The sequence below is a fragment of the Bacillus rossius genome, chromosome 2, assembly GCF_032445375.1.
Source record: "Bacillus rossius redtenbacheri isolate Brsri chromosome 2, Brsri_v3, whole genome shotgun sequence".
In the NCBI taxonomy this organism is placed as follows: domain Eukaryota; kingdom Metazoa; phylum Arthropoda; class Insecta; order Phasmatodea; family Bacillidae; genus Bacillus; species Bacillus rossius.
Window position 1 is genome coordinate 37,575,757 of NC_086331.1, and position 25,567 is coordinate 37,601,323.

Here is a 25,567-nt window from a genome sequence, read left to right on the forward strand (position 1 = left end):
TTACAATCTAAAGATATCGTGCTTCATCGTCGGAACAATGAATTAAAACATATGTCCAAAACGCACAGGACTTACGATGCTCTACAATATCCATTTATCTTTTGGCAGGGCAAGGACGGATACCATTTCAACATCAAAATGGTTAATTAACTAACAGACACTGAAACTATTAAAAAAAGTAAGTGCCATTAGTTTTTATTCATACAGACTTATGATCCGTGAAGGTGAACTAAATCACATTTTGAAGTATCGCCGTCATTTCCATGAGTTCATGGTTGACATGTATGTTAAAATTGAGACTTAGCAATTGACATATATTCGTTTGAACCAAAAGCAGCTCCAATCTGAAGAATTCATTCATCTCCGCGATGCGATTAATGCTGACGGCGATGCAAACAACGTGGGAAGAACGACAATTTGGCCAGCCACTTACATTGGAAGCCTACGCCACATGCAATAGTACGTGCAAGATGTGATGTCGTATGTTAGACAATATGGCCGCCTAGACCTGTTCATAACATTCACCTGTAATCCTCAATGGATCGAAATCAAGAAAGGACTGCTACCCAGCCAAACACCAGTTGACAGACATGACATCACTGCCAGAGTTTTTAAACAAAAATTTAATTCTCTGATGGATTTCATCATAAAGCATCATGTGTATGGCCAAGTTCATTGTTGGATGTACTCCGTTGAATGGCAAAAGCGTGTCCTGCCTTATGCGCCTATTTTGGTTTGGGTAGTTGACAAAATCAGGCCGGATGAAATTGATTCAGTCATCTCATCCGAAATCCCTGATGGAACTGTTGATCCGAAATTGCATGCAAAGGTTACTAAGAATATGATCCATGGACCTTGCAGGGTGTTCAACAATGACTTGCCCTGTATGATCGATGGTAAGTGTTCCAAACGATGCCCGAGAGACTTGATTGCTGACACCATCACAGGCAATGACAATACCCATTGTAACGTCAGTGATCAGTTGCGGATAATGGCGGATCTGCAGTTGTGAAGGTCAAAGGTCATGATGTTAATGTGGACAATCATTGGATTCTGCCATATTTGTCGATATTGTCGAAGGCTTTTGAGGCTCACATCAATTTGGAATACTGTGTCTCCATCAAATCGATCAAGTACATATGCAAATGTGTGAACAAAGGCAGCGAGTGATATAGCTTTTTTCGCTGTGACAAATGCAAACGACAAAGTGTCTCAGTATCAGATAGGTTGCTATGTCAGCAGCAACTAGGTGATTTGGCGCATCTTTCAATGAAATAGAGTTAGAAGGTTGATAAGGATTGGTAATCGCTTATGAAAGGTTACAATTAAATTAATTTTAGGTGGTACGAAGTTCACTGGGTCATCTAGTTAAGAAATAAAAAGGAAAATATAAACTCAGAGAACTATCCTAAATCATATATGTCAATAAACCCAATGACATACCTAAAAAGGCATTATGAACAACACTACGACGACTGCACAGATAAACACATTCAAACTTAAATATCAGACAGCCTAAGAATTCCATCCAAGGAGTTTTGTCATAAATAAAATAATAGCACAGACTAATACAGTAGGCTTAAAACGACTAGATAGTTTCTACAATAACAGTATGCACACCTTATTGTTGAAATAAATACTTTTTTGGCTTATAAAACTAATAATATTTGGTTTTGGATTACAGGCAAATAATTTAGGTTATGGGTCCATTTTCTGATTTTGATAATCGGTCAACAGCAAGCCTATTTTTTCCGTAAATATAAGCCTTCCTTGAAATTGAAGGTAATGTTCCAGCAGCTCCAATATCTTAATCTTCCCATTGCGTTTGTTTTTTGTTTTTTAATGAGTCTGTTGGTTTTGGTGTGAAAACTTTTGTTTCAAAACTTTTCTCTTTGATTTATATTAAGCCGGGATGGCTGGCTTAAACCACGGTTTGAACCAAGTCATTTTTATAAAAACAATTTAAATAATATATTTTTAAATAGAATATTTTAATTTTTTAATGAAAGTTCTGATTCCACTCTAATAGCAACAAAAGTTAGCTCATTAATGTTTCTTGTGATTTACACGAACAAAACATTATAAACTAATTCAAAATCTTTATAATTTAAATTATCTGAATAAGTGGTGAATTATACCCAGCTAAATACTACTATTAAAATTAAATTAATTAGTGAAATGTAGACTGATAAAAAAAAGAGTAAATAAATTTACTATTAAAAAATTTACCCTTTTGTGGGAAATCCCTGACTTTACTGTAAATCCCTATTCTGTGGGAAACATCAATTCTATGGAGAATGTGGGAAAATACTCTTTCTGTGGTTAAGTCCCTGTCAGGTGTGCAGATTTGCTGGACTTTAGTTCTTTGACATTATAACTTTTCTGGTTCAACATGAGTGGCAGAAAGCGGGATGTTGAATGGGTTTAATTTAAACATGCTGAGAACCAAAATAACTAATGTAAAAAAAGCTGCTCTAAACCAAAAAAAACTTGGTTTTTATCTTACCCTGGTATTAAGTCAGTTTTTTATTTAAATTCTTCATCCAGAGAAAATACACACTTTTGAAATAATTGAAGCTCATTTTGAGAACTTTATTACATTTCTGTTTTGTATAGTCCAGTCCTGGTTTACTTATTCTTGCATTGTTGAGTTCTTGCTTATTTCCATCTGTGGTTTCTCTTTCACTCATTCGTAAGTCCAGATCTGAGGTTTTAATTTTATGCAAATATTTGTTATGGCAGAGACTAATTTTCTTTTCACATTTCTGTTTTGTAATGTCTCACATTAAGCCAAATTTTCTACAAATGTTAGATTTGATAGCAATAAATGAGGCATTGTATCAGGTTTGAGAATCTTTTTTTGCTTCTGTCCTATGAGCTTACTATGTAGGTCTCTCTCATGATTATTTTCATTGAAAGGAACCTAACAAATTCTTAATGTTTCAGTTTTGAAAACATCCTTTCTTTTAGTACTTAGCACCCATTTTTTTGCACAATTAAGTTATTTGGAATGTTACTGCTGTCCCAGTTTTTTTATCATCATTTTTACAGTTTTGCACTCCATAGCCAGGCATTTTAAAAATTATGTTCTGCAAATGATCTTCACTTATTAATAGAAATAAATCTTTCTAAACTAGTGATGGCCCGATATTCAACACCGGAGATCGGTAATATCTGCACATTTTTAAATATCGGATATCGGTAAATATTTGCGATATTTTGATAACTGATGTTTGCTCTCGCCAATAATACTTCTCACATAATCTTAACCGTAATTCCAAGCTTATTTTCCGCGGGCGTAATTTCTCTTTCTTCACGTCACCATTATTACCTAGTAATTCCAAGTATATTTTCCACCGAAACAATTTCAAGCCTATTTCTTCTTTCTGATACTGCAATGCATCCGACGGTACAATTCTTCCATGTGTACACAAATCCCTGTCTTTAGTGCATATTTATTTGTTTCAGATATTCGCAAAATGTTTTCGTGTAATGAATTTTCGAAGTTCACTAAGTGTACATATATTGAAAACATAAACAAAAATAATTACGATATTTTATTTAATAAGTGGTGTAGCCGTAAGCATGAAGAAGAACAAAGTTGCTGCTTTATATAACAGGCATTTTCTTTCCGTGTTGTTTTATGGTCGCCAACTGCATTTCTATAGAAAGACGTAACGTAAGTTTTAGAAAAGCTAAAATATGAAGCGTGTTTAAGTAGGGCAATTTGCAGCAAAGTATTATGTTGGCTATATATAGTACATTGCCAACAACATAAATAAAGATGTGTGGTTTTATAAACTCTGCAGTATGTTTCAAAGTTGTATTGAAATTACTTATCACATATTTTTAACGTGTTTTCACACCAATAAATGGAAGGATACGCTTGAACAATGGTCACAAAATTTGCTAATTGAAGACTTTCCTTTCTAGCGTGTCGTTTACCGTGATGAAATTTTACAAAGGGTACAAAAGTTTAATGTTTTTCGGACTGTATTTTTTGTATATTAGAGTTGAGACACTGGACTAAGTACATGCAGTGACTCGTGATTCATACATTATAAGCAAATACACTAGAGACTAATACCGGGCAGCTACAAGATTTTTGTGTGAAAACGTGGCGTTTTCACCTCAGTCCGATAGATGGCAGACTGCATGAATTTAGAGAGCTTATTTGTAGGCCATTATGATAATTTCATTATTAGATTTCATTTAATGTGAATTTACAATATTTTACCATTAATAAAAATAATACACATTTACATAAGTATGTTTTATTAATATTTAACATTTTTCATTAATATCTCTAACAATACTCCAGAACCACAATTTTATAGAATCAGTGTTAGAAATGAGATAGGCCTATTATCGGAATATCGGGTATTGGGTATCAGATCGGTAAATTTGGAAATATTGAAATCGGTATCGGTATCAGGTTTCTGGATATCGGGCCATCACTAACATCAACACATGTGAAGCAATTTGCAAAACTGTACTATCTATACAAAGTACTTATAAATTAACAAACAAGGTATGTTAAAACATTACACTTGACTATAATACGAACAAAGTCTGACACTTCAAGTTTTGCTTTTTAATTTCATAGTCCACAAAAATTTATAATTTTTATAATTATGAAAGTATTTGGGTCACATCTTTATTCAGAGTGTCTACTAAGTCACGAAAAAGTCACGAATGTTGTAAAAGGTCACGAGGTAAATATGTATTGTACGGATTAGCGCCAAAAAAAATCGTACAAATATGAAATAACTTTCATTATATGCTCTTTTACGTCCTCTTTCAAAACCGCCTGCGAAGATTAAAAATTCCAATTACTTTTGGAGATATCGCCGTTCTTATTTTGCAATACAAGCCCTATGTAATCATTCAACAGACGCCATTTTATATTTTGCCGTGTGTGCGTGAATGCCTAAATAACAGAAATTTTCCATTAGGTAAGGTTAGTTACATGATAAATACTTCAAAATAAACGGAAATTAAAAATAATATCAATTAATTTTACTTGTATAGTTTTAAGTATTTATAATGTAACTGACCTGACCTAACAAAACGGGACAAAGGTAGATTAGGTCAGGTCAGCTACAGTATAAATACTTTGAAACTGAACGGACATTAAAAATAATAAAAATTAATTTTAATGGTAGTTTAGTTTTAAAGTATTTATAATGTAGCTGACCTGACCTAACAAACCGGGAAAAAGGATGAACAGTAGGAACTCACGTAATTTTCTTTTTACGTGATGTAGTCGTTCAACTACGTCGCGAAAAAAAAAAAATCATACTTGTAAACAAGCAACAATGGTGAACGCGGGAAGCCTACGATTCACTCATCCTTCTGGACATACCCGAATACTCACGTTGGCAAGCCTTCTTTCAACAGTCGAGAGGCAAACGCCCGATCGTGCATCTTCGGTTTTTTTTTTGTTTATTGTAAATAAATATGCAACTCATGAAAACTAATGGTCAATTAGGTTATGTTAGCTACATTATAAATACTTCAAAACATTGTGGATGGTTGATTTGGTTAGGATAGCTACATTAAAAATACTGTGAAATCATGTAAACGGTTTCCTAGCGCTGGATAGCTACATATTAAAAAGTTATTTGCTAAGCAACCATAAAATGATTTTACAGTTTTTTTAATTTAGCTATACTTACCTAATATAACCAACAATCCACAGTGTTTTAAAGTATTTTTAATTACTTCTTGCTAATTTTAAGAAAAGAAGGCTTGCCAATGTGAGTATTCGGGTATGTCCAGAAGGATGTGTGAATCGTAGGCTTCCCGCTGAGGGACGCATCAGTGCACATCATGAAAATTAAAAAATTCCATACCTCCTAAAGTATTTGGAATTTCTGATCTCCGCCGGGTTTAATGAAAAGAGGAAGTTAAAGAGCACAGAATAAAGGTATTTTCGGATTTAAAAATAATCGCGAAAAAATGAATATTAAAAAATTCGATATCTCCAAAAGTAATTGGAATTTTTTATCTCCGCAGGCGGTTCTGAAAAGAGGACGTGAAAGAGCATATAATGGAAGTTATTTCATATTTGTACGATTTTTTTTGGCGCTAATCCGTACAATACATATTTACCGGTCACGAAAGTCCCGAAAAAGTTACCATTTTTAATTATATTTTGGTGAAAGTCACGAAAAAATGAATTACAAGGCTAATGTGTATTTCTTGTGCACTGATCTTGTATATACCATATTTTTTGTGCTTTTGGCAGCTTTCATTTTCAGGAAAATCATCGCTTAAGATGTTCCCACACAATACATTTTCCCGTGTTTAACTAGACCAGTCCCGCCATTTTCGCCCGTTCAAATGTTGCTTACAGCTTCTATTCTCCTACATGCAACGTCATAATTTTCACATAGAATGCAGAGAAAATTTTAATAATAGTGAGTTGCTCTTCTTTATTTAAAAAAAAGTCCTTTCGAATGCTGTGAAAACGTAATTTATTCAATTCTCGTACCTTACACGCTTAAAAAAAGGATGGTATTCGTTCCGTGGCGGTCACGGCGTAGTCAGTTTCATTCTTCTCTACAGAGCGCACAACGATCGCACATAATCGATTGCAGCTGACAAGGTGTCAATGCGCGCGACCCGCGTCCATATCGATAAGTTGTTGGCCAAATGGCGAGCGTTCATAATCAAACTATTAGCGTTGAGTTCATTTGTTTACTGCTTGCTTGTGTGTACGAAACATATATTTTTTTTTTTTTTTTGGCTATGATAAAAGAAAGCCAAAAATTTGTGCACAAAATGTATGATGTATTTTCGTGTTTTGGTTTTGTTAACGACTATGTTAACAAATTACAAAACAACAAAATCCCTAAATTGCCCCCCTATTTTATTTTCCAACTGAAATCATTGTCGAAGAGGTTAAAGTGCTACGGAATGGAATTGTAATATTTTCTATGATATAATGTGCTGAAAATGTTTGCCAACAAATGTTAACGTGTTTTAGCGCTTAAAGTGCAACGAAAAATTGGCATGCGGGAAAGCAGATATAATTAATTTTATTCAGTTAAGTTTCAAACTAACCTTCATTTGTAGGCTTAACTTGTGTCTTTTTTTCCAGCACTTAGGCCTGTATATTTTGATAAAGAAAAGTAAACGTTCAATTTTTCATTTTATTTTTGATGTAAGGTATAGGCTACACTTAATTTTATAACATTTAAAAACTATACCATTTTGACAAGTTTCGTGTTCACACTTCAGTGAAAATTGTCATGAAAAAGTCAAGAAAAAGTCACTAATTTTTATTTTTGTAACTCAGTAGACACCCTGTTTTATTGAAGAGTTAAACGTACCTGCGGTGTATCACGGTCATGAATCTATTGAAAACTTAATATTTACAAGCAGCTGCTTACCATAAAATGAAGCTTTCACTTAACCTTCTACACAAACTTGTTAAAATTTCCAAGAAATCAGTGTTGTCTACCTGTGTGTTAGAAGCTTTGCAACAAGCAAGGCCCAAGACTGCAGGCCAGTCTTGTGTCCCCGTGAACCTGTTACTCCGCCGGAGCAGTTATGACTGTACCTCTCTCTCCCTCTAGCTTCCTTGGGTAAATGTTACTACATTTTTACACAAAAGACATGCACATTGTTTTGAGTTTTGTCAGTTGTTTAGCATGGTAGTATATTATTGATTATAATTTTTTTTTAATTGTTAGTTTATGTGATATTTTAATGTTTTATTTTGTTACTTTTTTAGATAAGAATTAATGGACCACGCACAAACTATGATGCAGCCATGCTTCAATTTGAGCAGTTAATTTACAACAAATATTTTCTCTTAATTTTTATAGAAATTCTGGAAATGCAAAAGACCTTCAACATTAGAGACAAGTGAGTAATATTACTGTAAAATATATATATTTTTTTTTTATTGCCTTGTGCATTATGTAATATGTGTGTAGTAATTTTTAACTATGGATAAAATTGTAGAGTACCTAATTTTAAATTAAATTATTTAATACAAAAAATTATTTCTGTAATGGTTAAATTTTTGGCTTGTTAAACAATCAAATTTTTACTTCGGTTTTTACTTAGCACAAGGCCAGAGCAGCCAGATGTATGAAAATTTTTTACTTGTACTGAAATTCTTTGTCAAATATGACAAATGGGTAGATCTTCACTTCCATTTCTATACAACAAAATAATTTTTTTTTTGTTTTATTATTATCGCTGTTCAATTACATTTATTCTTTAAATTTTGAGAAACAATCTACTTATATCTTTCCTTCAATCAATATACTTTGAGTGGTACAAAACCCTTAAAAGTAATAACAATTTTCATGTTTATGGAAATAGTTTCTAAAATACAAAAATTTAATGAAACTATTAATGGAACTCCAGCCCAGGGAATCCAGCAACCCTGGGCCCCGAGAGTTTAATGGTCAGATATTTTACCTTCCTCCTTGGGAGATTTGATTTTTGGCAAGTGAAATGCTATTGCAATTGGGAAATGCAGTGGATGTTGCAGTAAGCTGGTCAGTTCTTGGGTTTCTCTCATTCTCCCCACCAATATATTCCATTGCCACGACATTCACATTACTCAGTGCTTCATTGTCTCTATGACCTTCATGCCAAGGAGATGTCAAACCATTGTCCTAATGTTGCTTGGCTTCTGGGTTGTGGCCGCGTCCAAGGCGAATATATCACCAACGTTTTGGTCGACATTGCAGTCGCTATCATCAGAGTAGAGTTACACTTCACCATCGAGGTGGAAGTAGAAGAAAAATTGCCTTTTCTGGATGTCTTCGTCTCAAGAGAAGAGGATAACCACATGGGTTACTGTGTTTACAGAAAGCCAACCCACACAGACAGGTATCTGCAGGAAAGTTCACATCATCCTCCATCTCAGAAGAGGACAATCATCTCAGCTTAGGTAAACAGAGCTAGAGCTCTTCAAGCAAAGGTTATTCTAAATCTTAAATTAGGAAAGCCATGAAGCAACATCAACAGCAAAAGAAAAGCATCGTCCTATTAAAGCCGTCATTCCTTATGTCAAAGGAATTTCAGACCAAGTGTCAAAAATTCTTAGGAAGCATGAAATTCATGCAATTCTCAAACGTATAAACAAGATTGAGGGGTCTATGGCATCTGTGACAGATAAAACTCTAGCCGAAAACCTAGCTGGTGTGTACAAGATTCCATGCTCTTGTGGCAAGGTATATATTAGACAAACAAGCATTGATTTCGACCAATTCCATACCATAGCCAACATCTGACAATACAAGAAAAGATACATTGAAGAAACAGTAGAAATATTAAAACACCCAGGTAACATAAATAGAGAAGATGGCTACAAATTAAGAAGAATATGGGATCCACTCTTCAGAAAACCTCAAAATCTAGCCCTGCATCTAACAAAAGACAGGTCGCCTTTGGTTGGCCAAACAGCCCAGCCAATCACAGAAACCCAGCTCCATTTAGCCAAACCAACAGGCCAACAATATGAAAAGATGGCTGTGATTGGCCCGCAGCTGCAGCCAATCGTGAAACACTCCCCTCTCTGGCAAGAGTATTAAAAAGGCAGGAAAATTTTTAATAACCTGAGTAGGTAACTCTACCCTGATGACGGCAACTGCAATGTTGACCGAAATGTCGGCGATATATTCGCCTTGGACGTGGCTACAGCCCTAGAAGCCAAGCAACTTCAATCAATGGTCGTGAAAGCCTGCGATCTTCTTCAATGTCCTAATGGTTGGTATAAATCCTCTACATCTTGGTGTAGGGTCATATTCAGATAGCTGCCAAAAATATTCCTAATTGTTTAGTTTTACTTTTAATTTGAGAGAATTATTTGATGTTTGGCCACACCAATGTAGGAAATTAAATAAAATATATGGGCGTAATGTCTCGTCGACTGTCGACATCAAAGTCAATAGAGACTATGACAATGAAGCACGGACAGAGTGAATTGGTGTGGGAAATGAGAGCACTCTAAGAAAACCCACTGGCTCTCAGCAATGTCCACCCCGTTTCCCACTTGAGAAAAACAAGGTTTGACCTGGCCGGGAATCAAACCCAGATAGTTTTGGTGGGAGGCGAGTGATCACCACTCAGCCACTGTGGCCCCACCATTTTTGAGCTACATTTATATCATGTGTATCTGCAACATAAAGAAGTAGTCACAGATTGTATCAAGATGTTTCGTTACTTTGACAATTAGCTTGTGTTGCAGCGGTAACTGATACCATGATTATAGTTTGTGCACATTGTTTATTTGGAAAATAATATAACTTATCATAGTTGCTGGACTCATTTTGTCAATGAAAAACTATACAGTGAAACCTCGTTAATATTATCCCGCTTATTACGAATGACTCGTTAATATTACCTATTACTATTTCCCCGTGAAATATGCCCATTAAACACAATGAAGATTTGTTTGGTTAATACGAAATTCTCGTTATTATGTATAGCGAACAATAACAATTCCCGTCCGTATAAACAAACAGTCATGTTTACCGTTTAATACGAACCAAAGATTACCACAAAGATACGGCCCCGCCTGAGTGTCCGAAGTGTGTTTTTAACTCTATGTTTTCAAAATCACTCGTTCGTGTGTTCGATATGTTCAGAAATCACTCGCGTTTGTACAATATTCGATATATCGAACTTCACGTGGGATGGTATTTACGTTCGATTTTGTACTTCCTTTGTATACATGAATCTGTGCCGGACCAATAAAAACAAAATATATGTTACGCCTAACGTGTTTAATATTTGTGTACGTTGTAATGAAAGTTTAAGTGAATTATCTCGTGAGAATTTTATTAAACTTTAGAATTTGTACGTACACACATAAAAATGGAGGCAAAACGTAAACGCAAGGAAATTGCATTGAAGACGAAAATTAAGATAATAAATTCAGTTCGTCAGGGTGAAAAAACGAAAACAGAACTTTCTGAAGAGTTTGGTATATCAAAATCAACCTTAAGTACAATTCTAAAGCAAGCAGATAAAATAGAAGAAGCGGTCAGGAAAGGTAGTAATCAAACTAAGAAAAGGATGCGCGTCGGTAAACATTCCGAATTAGAGGCCAAACTGCTGGAGTGGTTTCATCAAATGCGCGCCGCCAGAGTTCCAATTTCCGGGCCTATTATCCAAGAAAAGGCTGATCAGCTGGCACTGCAACTCAAAATTGACGATTTCCATTGCAGCAACGGATGGCTTCAACGCTTCAAAGATAGGCATAATTTGGCCACAAAATCCATTTGTGGCGAATCTGCAGCTGTCGACCAAACAGCAACGAGTGACTGGCTTCAGTCAGTACAGTCCATCGTAAGTAAATTTGCACCACAAGATGTGTTTAATATGGATGAAACAGGGCTTTTTTACAATCTGTTGCCCAATAAAACTCTAACCGTAAAAGGTGAAAACTGCCATGGCGGTAAACACAGTAAAGTTCGTCTTACAGTTTTACTATGTTGTAATCAAGATGGCAGTACTAAACTTCGACCCTTGGTTATTGGCAAGTCTGCCAAGCCAAGATGTTTCAAAGATGTTGCAGCAAAAAACCTGCCAGTAGATTACGAGGCAAACAGTAAGGCTTGGGTCACCACAAAAATTTTCCAGTTGTGGTTGTTAAAATTGGACAGGAAAATGGCGACTCTAAATCGCAAAATTTTGTTATTGTTGGACAACTGTGCTGCACATACTGCTCATGGTATGAAGTTGGAAAACATTACCTTACTCTTCTTGCTACCAAATACAACAAGTGTGACACAACCACTCGACCAAGGTATAATACAGTGCTTGAAAAGAAACTACAGACAGCGCTTGGTGAAATACCTTATCAGGCAGTGTGAAAAAGGAAAGACTGAGCTTCCTAGATGGTCAGTTTTGGATGCTATCCGCAGTATAGCCATGTCGTGGGACAGCATCAGCCAAAAGACAATTGTGCATTGCTTTGCAAAAAGTGGTTTTGGCCAGCAAACTGTTGAAGAACCTGACTGTGATCAACCTTTAGAGGATTGGCAAGAGTTAAAAGAACATGTGCAAGTTGATAATGACTTCAATGAGTTTGTTCATATTGATGACAGTGTGTACACCAGTGCAAGATTAACTGCAGAAGATCTTGTTGGTTCACGAGGATTACAGGAAACACCAACGGCTGACGCTGTACAGTCACTTTGTGAGGGTGGTACGAGTCAGGATAATGATGGTGATGACGACAATGGTGAGGTAGTGCATAAACTTCCAAGCAAAAGTGATACAATCAGTGCTTTGCGTACACTGGAAAATGTACTTGCTGCAAGTGATGTGCCAATTGACTTGATTGCAGGATTTGAGAAGATATGTTCTGCTGTAAATGATATTTACAGAGATAAGTGTGTCCAGAAAAAAATTAATGATTTTTTTAAACCTATGTAAATATATCTTGCATACTTTGCATAAGAATTGCTATACACTCAACAGCAATTAACTGTACGGTAAATGTTAATCATTTTTGTCAAAACTTTGGAAGCAAATTAAATAAGAATACATACATACGTATATGTATACTAATTATCAGTCTGTTATAGTATATTTTATTAAAACTATTAAAATTGCTTCTAAGTGTATTTTGTTAGTGTGCATGTCAATATCTGGCTTCTATTACAATAATAATATTCCACATTTTTAGTGCTCTGACATGTAGGAATTCAATATTTCTTATCGAGTTCTTATTCTACCTATTGGCTCAAGAACCTCATTAATATGAACCTCGTTATTACAAACTGAAATATTTTACTCCCCTTCAGGTTTGTATTAATGAGGTTTCACTGTATTCTTGCGCTAAACAAACTGATAAAAACTACTCATTGTATTGGTACCCAAATTATATGCATTTATTGTGTACATCTTGTTCAGTTCACACATATGTTGAGATGATGTTTATTTTAATTATCATAGCATGGATGTAGAATTATCTTGCTTATCCAGTGTGAGCTAAATGAAATTTGGATGAAATTTTATGACGAACTTTTTTTAGTGTAGTTGTAAAAAGACTTTTCATATAGCTTCTCTAAAGAATTGACAGCCGTGAGTGAGGATGGAGAAGGGAAAAATTAATTTTTCTCACTGCGCCCTAGACGAGTGACTAACAGATTTACAAACAAAAGAGAGGCAATCAGTTTAACTACCTTGCTTTTATCTTAAATGCTGTAGCACAAAAGAGGAGACCATATCATAAAGTAAAACATGAGTGGTAGAGAACATTGAGGTTGTTAGTATATAAGAAAAGGTAAAATAAAGGCTCTTGCTAGTTAATTCTACATCCTCAGTACAGCAGCAGCAAAGGTACTGCCAGGTGTAGGACTCCATGGAACAGTGACATAAGTACTGTCACAAACACAACTTGTCATATGATACAAGTAGCAGTTTTAAGTTTTAAGCTTTTCAAAATTACATAAAATTCTAGTCTTATATGGCAGAAAATACAATACTTGGAGAGTCATGTTAAACAGTGTTAGGCAGCTGAATTGTTTGGTTTTAAGCTGTTTACAAAGAAACTTTGCACCTTATGTGCAGGTAGCCATAGCAGCATGTGTTCATACCATACTTGCGATGACTTTCCACTGCTTTTTTTTTTTGGAACCCCACCGCTTGTTCACCACACACTTTTGGCAATTCAATCTGGCAAATGTGCATGCTGGCAAAGCGGTCGAGATGAGGGGTGGCAGCAAGTGGACATCTACATCGAGGTTCTTGTTCCCTCGCTTCTTTCTGGTGCTTGCCTGTAGTGACCAATTTAAAGTATTTTGCATTCAAAATTTCTGCATTTTACACTATATATGAGTAACTTTTTTTTTATGTTCTTGTATCTTGTATAACCAGTTATAAAGGATTTACAAATACATTTTCAGTCAATTTTTTTATGTTTTTGCTTCATAGGGTGAACGTGGCCTCTTTGTTAATGGTGGTTCTAATGGGCAAAATGGAGTATGCGACCGACATTTTGCGAAGTCTCTTGCTGAGGCTCATCGACAAATCTGTGGGCACCAAACACCCACAGTTAATGCTGCGCAGGACCGAGTCAGTCGTGGAGAAAATGTTAACCAACTGGATGGCCCTTTGCATGTACAATTACTTGAAGGACTACGCTGGTTCTCCGCTGTTTCTCCTATTTAAGGCCATCAAACACCAGGTGGAGAAAGGGCCTGTTGATGCGATTACACATGATGCACGATATTCACTTTCTGAAGAACGCTTGCTGCGGGAACAGATTGATCATGGTGTTGTTGTAAGTATGCACTTTCTAAAATATTGACTCCATCTAGTAATAATTTTTTATTCGATGTAATTTTAATATCAGATAAGCTTCATTATGTATATCATATGCACTAATAGTATTTATTGTATGTTTAAGTTTATTATAGTGCTTAGTTTTTTTAACAGCAATGTTAACAATTATCTGATTCTCTATGTGTCATAGGTACTTCATGTGGTTCAGGATGACCTTGATGAAAAAATTCAATGCAAAGTGTTGGATTGTGATACAATAAGTCAAGTAAAGTCCAAAATTTTGGATGCATTGTACAAAAACACTCCATTTTCTATGAGGCCATCTATTCACGATGTAGACTTAGGTAAGTATGTGTATTTTGTTTTATTTATTTTTATTGGGATTTTGTAAAAAAAAAATATTTCCATGCCCTTTTTAAGTAATATTTTTTACTGAGCTACAAATTTCACCAAATCTTGAAAAAGTCGTTATTTATGTAAAAAGTCTCTGTCAATTTTTAAAGGTTATGATTTACTTTAAAGACGTATTTTTTATGTATGTAATTAAAATTTTCTTTGGTCATAACATCTAGTTTGATTAAAACTTTGATGTGATGTTTTGGAGGGAAATGGCATTTTTGACTATTAAAATGGGGCTTATTAAAAAGCTAGTAAATTTGTTTTTAGTAAATAAAAAATCAATGGCAAGCATTTTCTACGTTTGACTTAAGTTTTTCATTGTGAACAGTATCGAATATGTAAGAAGAATCCACCGGTATTTAATTGTGCTTCATCAGAGAAAAGTGTTGTAATATTTATAAATGGTGCAATTAGTATACAGGTTAGTAGTGTTACATTGGCTGCTATAAGTTTAAATATTGGTGGTAGTCACACCCTATAGCTGACCATTTGCAAGGCACAATACCAGTCACTGATGCAGGAAATTTTCATATCCTGCTTTGAGACTGGCTATGTGAAGTTAAGTTAGTATGTAAGCCCTCTAAGCACCGGGGTGAAGGCTATCAATGTTTATAAGCCCAGGATAAAAATTGTGTACTGGTTTGTGATGTGTGGTTTGATGTGTTTTAGAGTGGCGTCATGGTAGAGGAGGCCATTTAACATTGCAAGATGAAGATTTAACAACCAAGTGTGTGTGTGGCTGGAAGAAGCTAAACACATTAGCCCATTATGGTGTGAAGGAATCTGCTGTGATGTCGCTCATTCCTCGGACGAATGACACATATAAGCCAAATTATAAACAACCATGTCACAGTTGTAAGCTAGAAAATATTACTTAACGCATGCAATTTATTAACTTTTTACTTCAGTTATTTTTAATAGATTTTACAGTAAATTAGTTATATATGTGTTAGTGTGCTATATTCTTCTCATAGAAATGTTTTTAATGAATGAATTTAGTTTTAACAAGTTTGGTCCACTTTAAAGTCGGCTTCCTAGTTTATATTTTAAATTTAATCCATGCTCCTGATTATTTGTCATGTGGTTGAGCCTTCTGAGGCAATCAGAGATGGATTCCCGAAGAGTGATTCCAAAGTAAACTATTTTGCAGGTTTTTTTTGTGTACCCTAACTTCTCTATCAGTATATTAAATCACTGCTTTATAAAAGCCTCATTCCTAGTAACCTATAGAGTCCTGAAAAGGTGGTGTTATATTTACAAAATTTTCAACAGAAACCAAAATAATTTTAAGAGCACTTTTATTTGATGACTTAGAACTTAAAAAAAATGAACATAACGTAATGTTTACAAACAACTTAGCATAAATTCTCTTTAGTAAATGTTTAGCTTATGCATATTATACTTAAAGTGCAGGAAAATTCTGTCAATGTTAAATTTAATCATCAAAAGACAGTATAATGAACACTTACTAATTGATTTCTTTCTGGGTTCATGGCATTTACAAGAACTTTTCTGGTACCACTTTTTTTAGTAAGAATGATTTGCAGGACCTCTTTTGAAACAGCAAGTGGCAAGGTGTACATACATAAAAATAAAATTGAGTTGTGCCGCTGCAGTACAAAGGCTGTCCGTTCAGAAAGCTATTGTATTAAAAAAAGTAAAGAATGGGGGTCACTAGGGTAGCTGGAAGCAAGGAGTTGAGGGGGCAGCCACAGAGAAGAGGAGAGAAAGGACATGGGAGAGACCCTGTGATTAACTCCATTATCTCTCTCTCTCTTTCTCTCTCTTTCTCTCTCTCTCTTTCTCTCTCTCTTTCTCTCTCTTTCTCTCTCTCTCTCTCCCCCCCTCCTCTAGTTTAGAGAGACAGTGAGTCTCTTATTTATAAAATAAACTATATACACTGTTTGAAGATACTTTTTATGAGAAAGTTGTAAAAACTGTAATATTCCTAAAATGAGAGCCTATTTGTGTAAAAGATTTTAATAAAATTAGAAACTTTCATTTTAACTTCCAAACATCCAAAAATCACATTTTTTATGCATTCACAATTTTTTTAGGTCTCTACCTATAGAGGATAGTAGATGCCTACAGACGCCCAGTTCTGAAGTCAATAACTGGATGGATGATTCCACCTCTAACCCCTTCCTTTCAGTGCAAAATTGGTACTATTATTGTCACGACACTGCTGTAGGACATGGAAGATCTGAGTTCTGATCTAGGTCTGGTCATTTTGATTGTATTTTCCCAAAATCACTGCAGGAAAATGTTGAGATGATCCTTATGAAAAAGACCACTGCCAATCCTTTCCCATTTCCCTTGGATTAAATGTCTGCATTATTTTTGGAGTAAGTGTGCTAATCTACTTTGAAATCCAATTTTTACCTTTTTTGCAGCTTTTACAATTTTCTTAAATTACAGTTTATTTTATATTCAAACCACTGTAAACATTCCTTAAGAAACATTCCCAGAAAACTTGAATGCATGTCACAGATTTTAAAAACAAAGTATGTTGATACCTTTAATGTAGATTTTTAATATTATAGTGCTAATTTATAATATATGTAGTATCACTATTACACCAATGTGATAATTGCTCTTTGTGCTGTGTTATCAACACAAAAGTGTTACATCTCTAATAATTTGGTTAAAGTAGATGACTGCTTTGTTTTGGTTTACAAAAAAATGTCAATTCATATTTTACGACTGGTTCGATGCTACTTATTTCAAAAGTATGTGCAATCAAATTTGAAAATGCCTAAGTATTGTAATTATTAGAGTAAAGAAAAATCTTTGTTAGTCATAAAATGATGGACTGAACAATACCAATTTAACCTTTCTTCCCATTTAGCTATCAGTAATTTTGTAGTACAGGTCTATAATTAATTTTTCATGTTATGAAAATATATATTATGTTTTGCATGTTTTACAATAGCTTTTTTATGAATACAGGTGGCACATTCAAGTCTGGATCTATTAAATGACATTAATAGGCAGTAAAACGGGCTTTCCCAAAATTTACATTTTCCCGCTTATTAGGTTTGGTATCAAATAATTTTTTAATAGAAATACTATCCAATTTTTATTTTGGTTGCTTTTAGAATGTGTGATATTTTACACTACCCTCTTTTATTTCATATTTTAGGGCGTCAAAATTTGGATAAGAAAGCCTCTTGCGTAAACGTCGCTTGAGTTTTTGGTCCCTCTATTAGTTTCCGAGTGCTTCGTGTGGGTATTTTTTTCTGTATAAAACTATGTATTTTAAAGTATAAATCTAATATTTATTCGGGCATTACCACTTACTTATTTAATTAACGGAAATACGAAGTTGTCTGATGTGTAAATTTTCTTTTAAAAATTTTTTTATCTGTTCTGTGTCACCACAGCGTACCACTTACAAAAATGTAGCCAGCGCTAGTTGGCATCATTCATGTTTGGTTATGTTGCTTGCCATTTAGAGCAGGCACACGTAGTAAAATATCGATATCTCGCCGAGTGCATGCAACGCGCGCTCTCTGTTGAGTGCCGAGTTAACTACATTTGATGGCCTGCACTCTTTCGTGGTGTGTACTATGACGATAGTTACACGTTCGTTCAGGCTCGCATTCGGATTACAGATTTGGTTTTTCTATTAAGTTGAAGAAAGGTTTTTGTTGCATGACTCATTAATTTAAATTGTTTGGCGTGTTCTTTTATGCTTCACTTTTAAAATTAACGTACTTTACATGAATGGGTTTTGTTTTTATGATTAACTTTGCCTAACATTTTTTTTTTTTCATAAATGTCGCACCCTTACTTTTCAAAATTGATTTTAGTATAAAATGTGCGACGATTATGCAATAAAACACTGTATTTTTTTTATCCCATATGTTGGTAGTGTTAATTTTATTCATTTTGCACTTCAGTGCATTTTTCAAAAGTTTCCTTGGTTTTAGAAAAAATGTAAAGCAGTTTTACACAGATCATGTATAATTTGCTCTGTCAATTTTAAAAATGCAGTAAACTTACTTTAAATTATTTTTTGGAATTTTTGTGGGGTTTTCAGGCAGTGCAACATACCTGTCAAATTCTCTGTCACCAATCATCACCATGAATGGTGATGTGGAAACGGGCTCTGCCTTGCGGACATATCACTTGGTGAGACCTGTAGATGATCCGCACTACCAAAGTAACCGGATTGGGGAACGGACGCACAAAGCCATACCAGAAATTTTTCTAACTCGGCTGCTGTCCACTAAAGGAACTGTTCAGAAATTTGTTGACGATTTTTTCAATACTATTCTGACAGCAAACTCTGCGCTTCCACCAGCAATCAAATGGTTATTTGATCTCTTAGACAGTGCAGCAAGGAGACACAGTATTGTTGAACCAGAAGTTGTACATGCCTGGAAATCAAACAGGTTAGTCACATATGATATCTTCCATAATGTACTTGTAGAGTGGAGTCGAATATAAGAGATGGGGAGAGAGTGTATATATATGTGCAGTTGTACATACAAGTGTGCATGTTTTTTATCGATACTTATCGTGTAGGTTTTAAGGATTATTATTAGAAAAATAAAAACATCATTTTACAACTTATTGTCCTTTAATTTTGTGCTGCTTAGCGTATTAACAAGTCTTGCACCCAACATTTATGGTGGGGAAGATGAAAGATCTCGTTTATGCTTCATAACACACGGTAGCAATTCAGGTTTGATTCCTTGCAGGGTAATATCTGGATTTTTTTGCAAGACTTTGCAATGAGTCAATGGATTTTCTTAGGTCAATTCCATTTTCCCATCAATACATTCCATCGCTGCTCCAACTCACCATTTAATCTCTAGTCTGTCTCTTAAGCTCGGTCTTCTACGCCATGTTGGTTGATATATTTTTTGTAATTTATATTGTATACGAGCTATTCCTGTTGATTTATCACTATAGCTCTCTTGCAATCTTTGTTTTATCACAAATTTAGTCATCTGAAATGTATGTGTTACCTACTTAACAGTGGTAAAAAGTCACACAATTGTTTATAATTATAATTACTTGTGTGACATTTTATTGCTCTCAAAAATGTGTAGTAAATTTGCAACCAAACAACAAATGCCAGAGTAATTTTAATACATAATTTTCATGAGTTTTGACACTAAAATTCAAAAAAAAAACCATGGCTGTGAGACTGACCCTCAAAAAACTCAATGTTTAAGATATTCCAATAAGGATCATGTAAAATAGCATCTTTCTCCACCAATTTCCTAATGTGTGGTTGAAAGTTCGATATGACCTACGCTGATCTGAAAAGTCAAAACGAAACTTTATAGCATTGTAACTAGCTACGTACAGTATTAACTGGGTTTTCTCATTTCCCCCTCCTGTCATTTGCCTCATACAGGATGCTGAGTATGTAGACATTCTTTTTATCTTTCCAACAAAGCACCACCAGGTTTTCTTTCCTATGCTTCATGTTAGCATTTGAAAAATGTGAAAAAAAGGCTAGTGCACTATGTTCATCTAAATCTGTTTCTGGCATAACTGCAGTTTTTCCTGCATATGCATTTATAGAAGCCATGTTATCAATTTCTGATCACCCAACTTGAGAATCTTTTCTTGTCTCTCTCTTTCTCTTAACTTCTTCACACTTTGCTGCACCATATACTTCTACTACAAGGCCCACCTCTTCTACTCCTGCTTTGACCTCTGTTTTTTTTCTTCAATCTTTTGGGACCCCATGAAAATGGTAAACTGGTAAATACACTTAAAATGATGAAATTATGCTGTTTTTATAGTTATTGGCAGAATTTTAACATTTTTGTGGAAACCTGGAGTTTGGTGCAAAATACAGCTGTCGCCACGAGTTGATCACTGTCATACCTAAACCCTTATTTTTGTGTCTTGGAATACCTGCTTTAATGATTTAACAATAATTTTTTTTTGTTTTTTTGTTGAATTTCATGAATCTTATAGAGATGCTTCCGTGTATGTTTTTAATCTGTAATTCTGAAGAAGGGTCTTTTTTTTCTGAGAAAAAAAAGTTTTTTTTTTTTAAATTTCCTGAAATGTTTCCCAAGCATCCTCTAAAAGGGCACTATGATTTTTCATTTAGTTTACCAATTTAAAGGAGGTTAGGATAGGATGTGATATCGTGAAAATGGTCGGTTGGGTTTAGCACCATTTAAAATACTTAGAAATAGTGTGGACGGTTGGTTAGCTTTGTTAAATATACTGTAAAATCATTATGAATTGCCAATTTAAAATATACGAGTGTAACTTATCTAACCAATAATCCTTACTATTTTATACTATTTTTAATGTAGCTAACCTAACCAAACATTCACTAATCACACCATTTCATAACATTTTTTATGTACCTACTAGCTACCTAAACAACCATCCACATAATTTCTCAGTACTTTTAATGTGTCAAACCTTACCAAACAGTAAACTACCTTAAGAATAAAAAGTCCGTAGAGAATGATTAGGGGGAAAATGTGAGATAGTGAAAAAGGCATTTTAGAATTTTTAATTTTTTTCTGAAAAAGTGGCTTTTTCTTCATACCTAAAATTAATTTTTAATTGATAGGGTACAGAATACAAATGTTAGGGGGGTAAAAGGCAAAAATAAACATTTGATACTGAATTTAATTACTAATATAAATTTTTTACACAGATATTTTGTGCACCTTTTATGCTATAATTTTTTTTTTTGCACCACTTTTGCCTTATTTTAACACAGTTTTTGGTCGGTTTCATTTACTGTTTTCTGGGTTCCCTACCTATCTCGTACTGAGGCATGGTAATAATGCTCTCAAGCTCATTTTCTGAATCCTTTTCTTTGTCATTGTCTATGACAAATAGTTAAATAAATTAGAATTTTTGTGTGATAGAAAAAAGTGTCTCATAGCTAATTTCAATCACTGTTCGGAACTGCATTTTAAAACAAAAGCAAATATATGCATTTACAGCATCGCTACTTTTGTACCAAGTGCATTTTGGGATACTATATTTCAGTTATCATATTCACTAAACTTTAATATGGTAATGTTTATAATTTTTACTGTGAAAATTAATTTAGTTGACAAATTATTGAATTGGATGACCATGCTATAATTAATAAGTATTGTTTTCTGAATACCATGATTACACACCTGTGCAGTCAATTGAAAATTGCTATCGGGCAACAACAAAAACAAAAAAAAAATTTGATTTAATATGTTTTTTTGGACATGTTGAGTTGCTAGTAAAGGTTTAGTCCAAAAAAAATCTTAAATCAGTTCTCCCCATTGCAAGAGCCATTCAAAGAATGTAAAAATATTTTATTTTGAATCAGTATAGTTTGAAGATGAAAATTTGGGTCATTATCACTATCCCCAAGATCATTTTGTGAGCTGCACCTGCCACATTTCAAATTACTGCTGAAAGCTCATATATTCACCACAATATTATACAGTATGTCCATAAGAACAGTCCTAGCTTTAAATTTTAATGGTATCAACTGTAAGCATTGTAGAGTGTTGGTTCAAAGTCACAATTAAAGACTAACTCAAAACAGTTTTAGATAGGCGCATGCACGAGTACTGCTTTGTTTCTCGCTTGCAGCACCACCTACACAAAATGGTGAATCTTAAGCGGGTGTGAATGTCCAATTTCAGTTCAATGTGCATTTCATTTAATGTTTAATAGTGATCCCCCATGTGGCAAAAACATCCGCAGATGGTAGCTATGACAGAGTTCTTTTTCACTGGCCTCCGTGTTCACCTGATAACACCATGCAATTTTTTTCCTTTGGGGTTTTACAAAAGATTGTGTGTACGTTCCGCCACTACCTAATAATTTGCCAGAGTTGAGACACAGAATTGAAGAGGCCTTCTGCTACTACAAATGTCGGTGATGCGAACTCACAAGATTTTACCCATCCAAAAAGAGTCTAACATTCACTTGATACAGTTAAGTATATACGTTGTATTAGTGTATATATGCATATACATGTAAACAGGCCACTACGCGTCGCCAGTCTGGCGCAACAATTCAATAGCATGTTGGTGACGCGAACCCATAAGTTTTGCTCCTACCAAAAATCGCTCAACGCGGCTAAAGACGTTTTCACTTCAAAAATAAATTCTGCTTTGGAGGATAGATGGATTCAAACTGCATTTAAATTCAAGTATATGATCACACCACTATGCATCACTCATTAAAATATTACGGGAAGATTTTAAAAAATGTTGTGACCCAGCAAAGAAACACAAAAGGTCTATAAAAAGTGCCATAAGACGTATATCTCTTCAAATAGCCAAATATGCAAAAAGGAAAGCTGATGTTTTGTTAGTTCCTGGACAAAAGCTGTGTTTCAACTGCAGGACGAAGTTATTTCAAGAACAAGACTTTGAAAATTCACAAAATCATTCTAACGAAGAGACCCTCACAGTCTTACACCTACAAAGGCAGACCTTAGAGACACTACACCATTTGAAAAGGAAGATTTGAATTTAAGCATGAGTACTCTTGATGTGTCACCCTTAAAACTAAAAGAACTTTCTAAACTTTCAAAATAAGTGTATGTTAAAAGAAAGATAGCTGAAGTCAAAAATGAAGTGAAATTCTAAAGTAGCAGCAGTTTTTTCAAGTTACCAGAAGATGAATTGCAGTCTGAAGGAAATACTGATGAAGACTTACCTGAAGAGTAAGTTATTAAGAGGATTGCAAGTGACTTAAATTTTCTAATTAGTCAGATGAAAGAAAAACTGAAATATGCAACATCCATAAGGGAGAAGTTACACATTTTATCAATTGCACCTAATTCCTGGTCACGAAAGAAAATTTCAACAGAATTAAATTTTTTTGAGTACATAGCAATAAAATTACACTAGTTGCTGAAAATAATTTTTTCATATCCTGAGCCTTTGAAAGGTTGAAAAATTTTTGCTGAATTTGTTAAAAAAGTTACCAATTTTTATCAAACAGATAAAAACAGCAGACTATTTAATACCAGGGGCCAAAGATAAGGTTAGTGTACACAAAAGTGTTTATGAACAAAAATGCCTAATACTCTGCAATGTTAATGAGTGACACACAGCATACATAGAGAAATTTTCTTGTGATAAAGTAGGATTTTTTTAATTCTGTGAGCTGCGGGTGAGATGGTGTGTCACAGTGGTCAGCCATGTACACATTTGGTCTGTGTTTGCCCAGTACGCCAGAATCCAATCCTTATTTTAAGGGCTATGAATTTAAAAAAAATCAAAACTAAAGGATCTTATCGATTTACTGTGGTATGTGATAGTGAAAACCATGATTGCATGTTAAGAATATGTTCTAACTGTCCAAATTCTGTAAAAGTACAAGAATACGTAAGAAACGTTTTTACTGACTTTGATAATTAAGATGAAATTCAGTTTTCACAATGGGTAACTACTGATTGCTGGTCTTTCCTTTGTGTGAGTTTATTGATCTGCTTTTGAAGAAACTGGCAGCTTTAATACAACACTCATTCATCTCTAAACAGCAGTCAAACTATGTGAAACAGAGGAAAGAAAACATTCAGCTAAATGAAATACTAGTTTTCATGGACTTTGCAGAAAACTATTCTTTTGGTATTCAAGGTCAAATTCAGTCATATCATTGGGTGCGCTCTGCTTGCACAGCAAAGGATAGAGAAACATGTAGAATGTCTTTGGGCTTTATCTCAGATTATCTAAACCATGATATTCTCTTTGTATATGAGGTTCAAAGAATATTGAGTTTACTAATTCATGAAGAATGTATTAACATTAATCAAGTGGAGTATATCACAGATGGTAATGCAGCACAATACAAGAATTTTAAAAGTTTGGTTACCCTCTGCTATTACTTGGAAGATTTTGATTTAAAAGTTTCTTGGACCTTTCATGCAACAAGTCATGGTAAAACAGCTTGTGATGGTGTTGGAGGATGTGTTAAAATGACAGTATATATAGTGAGCTTGCAAATAAAGTGTAAAGATAAATTTTGACAACTAAATCAGATGTTTCAATTTTGTAATGAATACTTTACTAAATTTAAGTTTCAGCTGATCAAAGAAGACTGCGTTCATGCAGTGGAAGAAAAGCTTGAAGAGTGTTTCTCAGAGTTCACAATTCTGCTTGAAACAAGGTCCTTACATATTTCATTCCACTATCTAAAACTATAATAGCAGCTAAGCGAATTAGCTCTGATGAGAATTTTTAGTTAGAGTACTCTTTGAATGACTAAACGGAGAGCCTCAAAATTACAAACAATTCGTATGTGTGTTCAGTTTATGATAATAAGTGTTATATTGGGTTAGTGTTTGAAAAAGAAGATGAAGATGCAATGATTAAGTTTATACATCCTCACTGGCTAGCTAAATTATTTTACTGGCCAGAACATTATAATTATGGCCAGGAAGATTCATGCTGGGTGCCAAAAGTTAACATTCTTTGCACTGTTGATGTTCCCAGAACTTGAGTCTCAGGTTGTAAGGGTGCATTATAAACTAACATCCATTAGTGAGAGAAAAATTACATCAAAATAGTTAAAATGGATTCGGCTTCTTCATAGATTACATTGATAAAGAAATTAAGTATGCTTACCTCAGGTATGTACATCAAGTGACACCTGAATTGTAAAACAAGTGCAATTTTCATGTGCACAGCTTTTCAGGCATAACTTTAACTACTGTAATTCTGTAATTTTATTTTATTTGTATGAACTTATGTATTTGTTGTATGTACAATTAGCAAAAACTATATCCACCAAAACATTTGTTTAGGTGGGGTGAGGGTGAGAAGGTAAATATCCACAAATTTTATTTCACCATTTTGTAGCAAATTTTGTGCTCTTTCTAATGGTACCATGCTCGAGATGTATAGATAATAAAAAAAAGGTTATAATAGGATTACTGAACTGATGTTACCAATGTTTAGTAAAT

The 25,567-nt window shown here is 34.3% G+C and overlaps 1 protein-coding gene across 4 annotated transcripts in view; it reads left to right on the forward strand.

The window, feature by feature from the left end:
• Positions 1 to 25,567, forward strand: part of LOC134529245 (plexin-B) — a 276,629-nt gene that overhangs the window by 213,068 nt on the left and 37,994 nt on the right. For all 4 annotated transcript variants that reach the window (XM_063363145.1, XM_063363144.1, XM_063363147.1 and 1 more), the window contains 5 exons: positions 7,742 to 7,875; positions 13,915 to 14,263; positions 14,456 to 14,609; positions 15,334 to 15,519; positions 18,707 to 19,061. In XM_063363145.1, the coding sequence (XP_063219215.1) occupies positions 7,742 to 7,875; positions 13,915 to 14,263; positions 14,456 to 14,609; positions 15,334 to 15,519; positions 18,707 to 19,061 (1,178 nt within the window). The remainder of the gene's footprint in view (positions 1 to 7,741; positions 7,876 to 13,914; positions 14,264 to 14,455; positions 14,610 to 15,333; positions 15,520 to 18,706; positions 19,062 to 25,567) is intronic.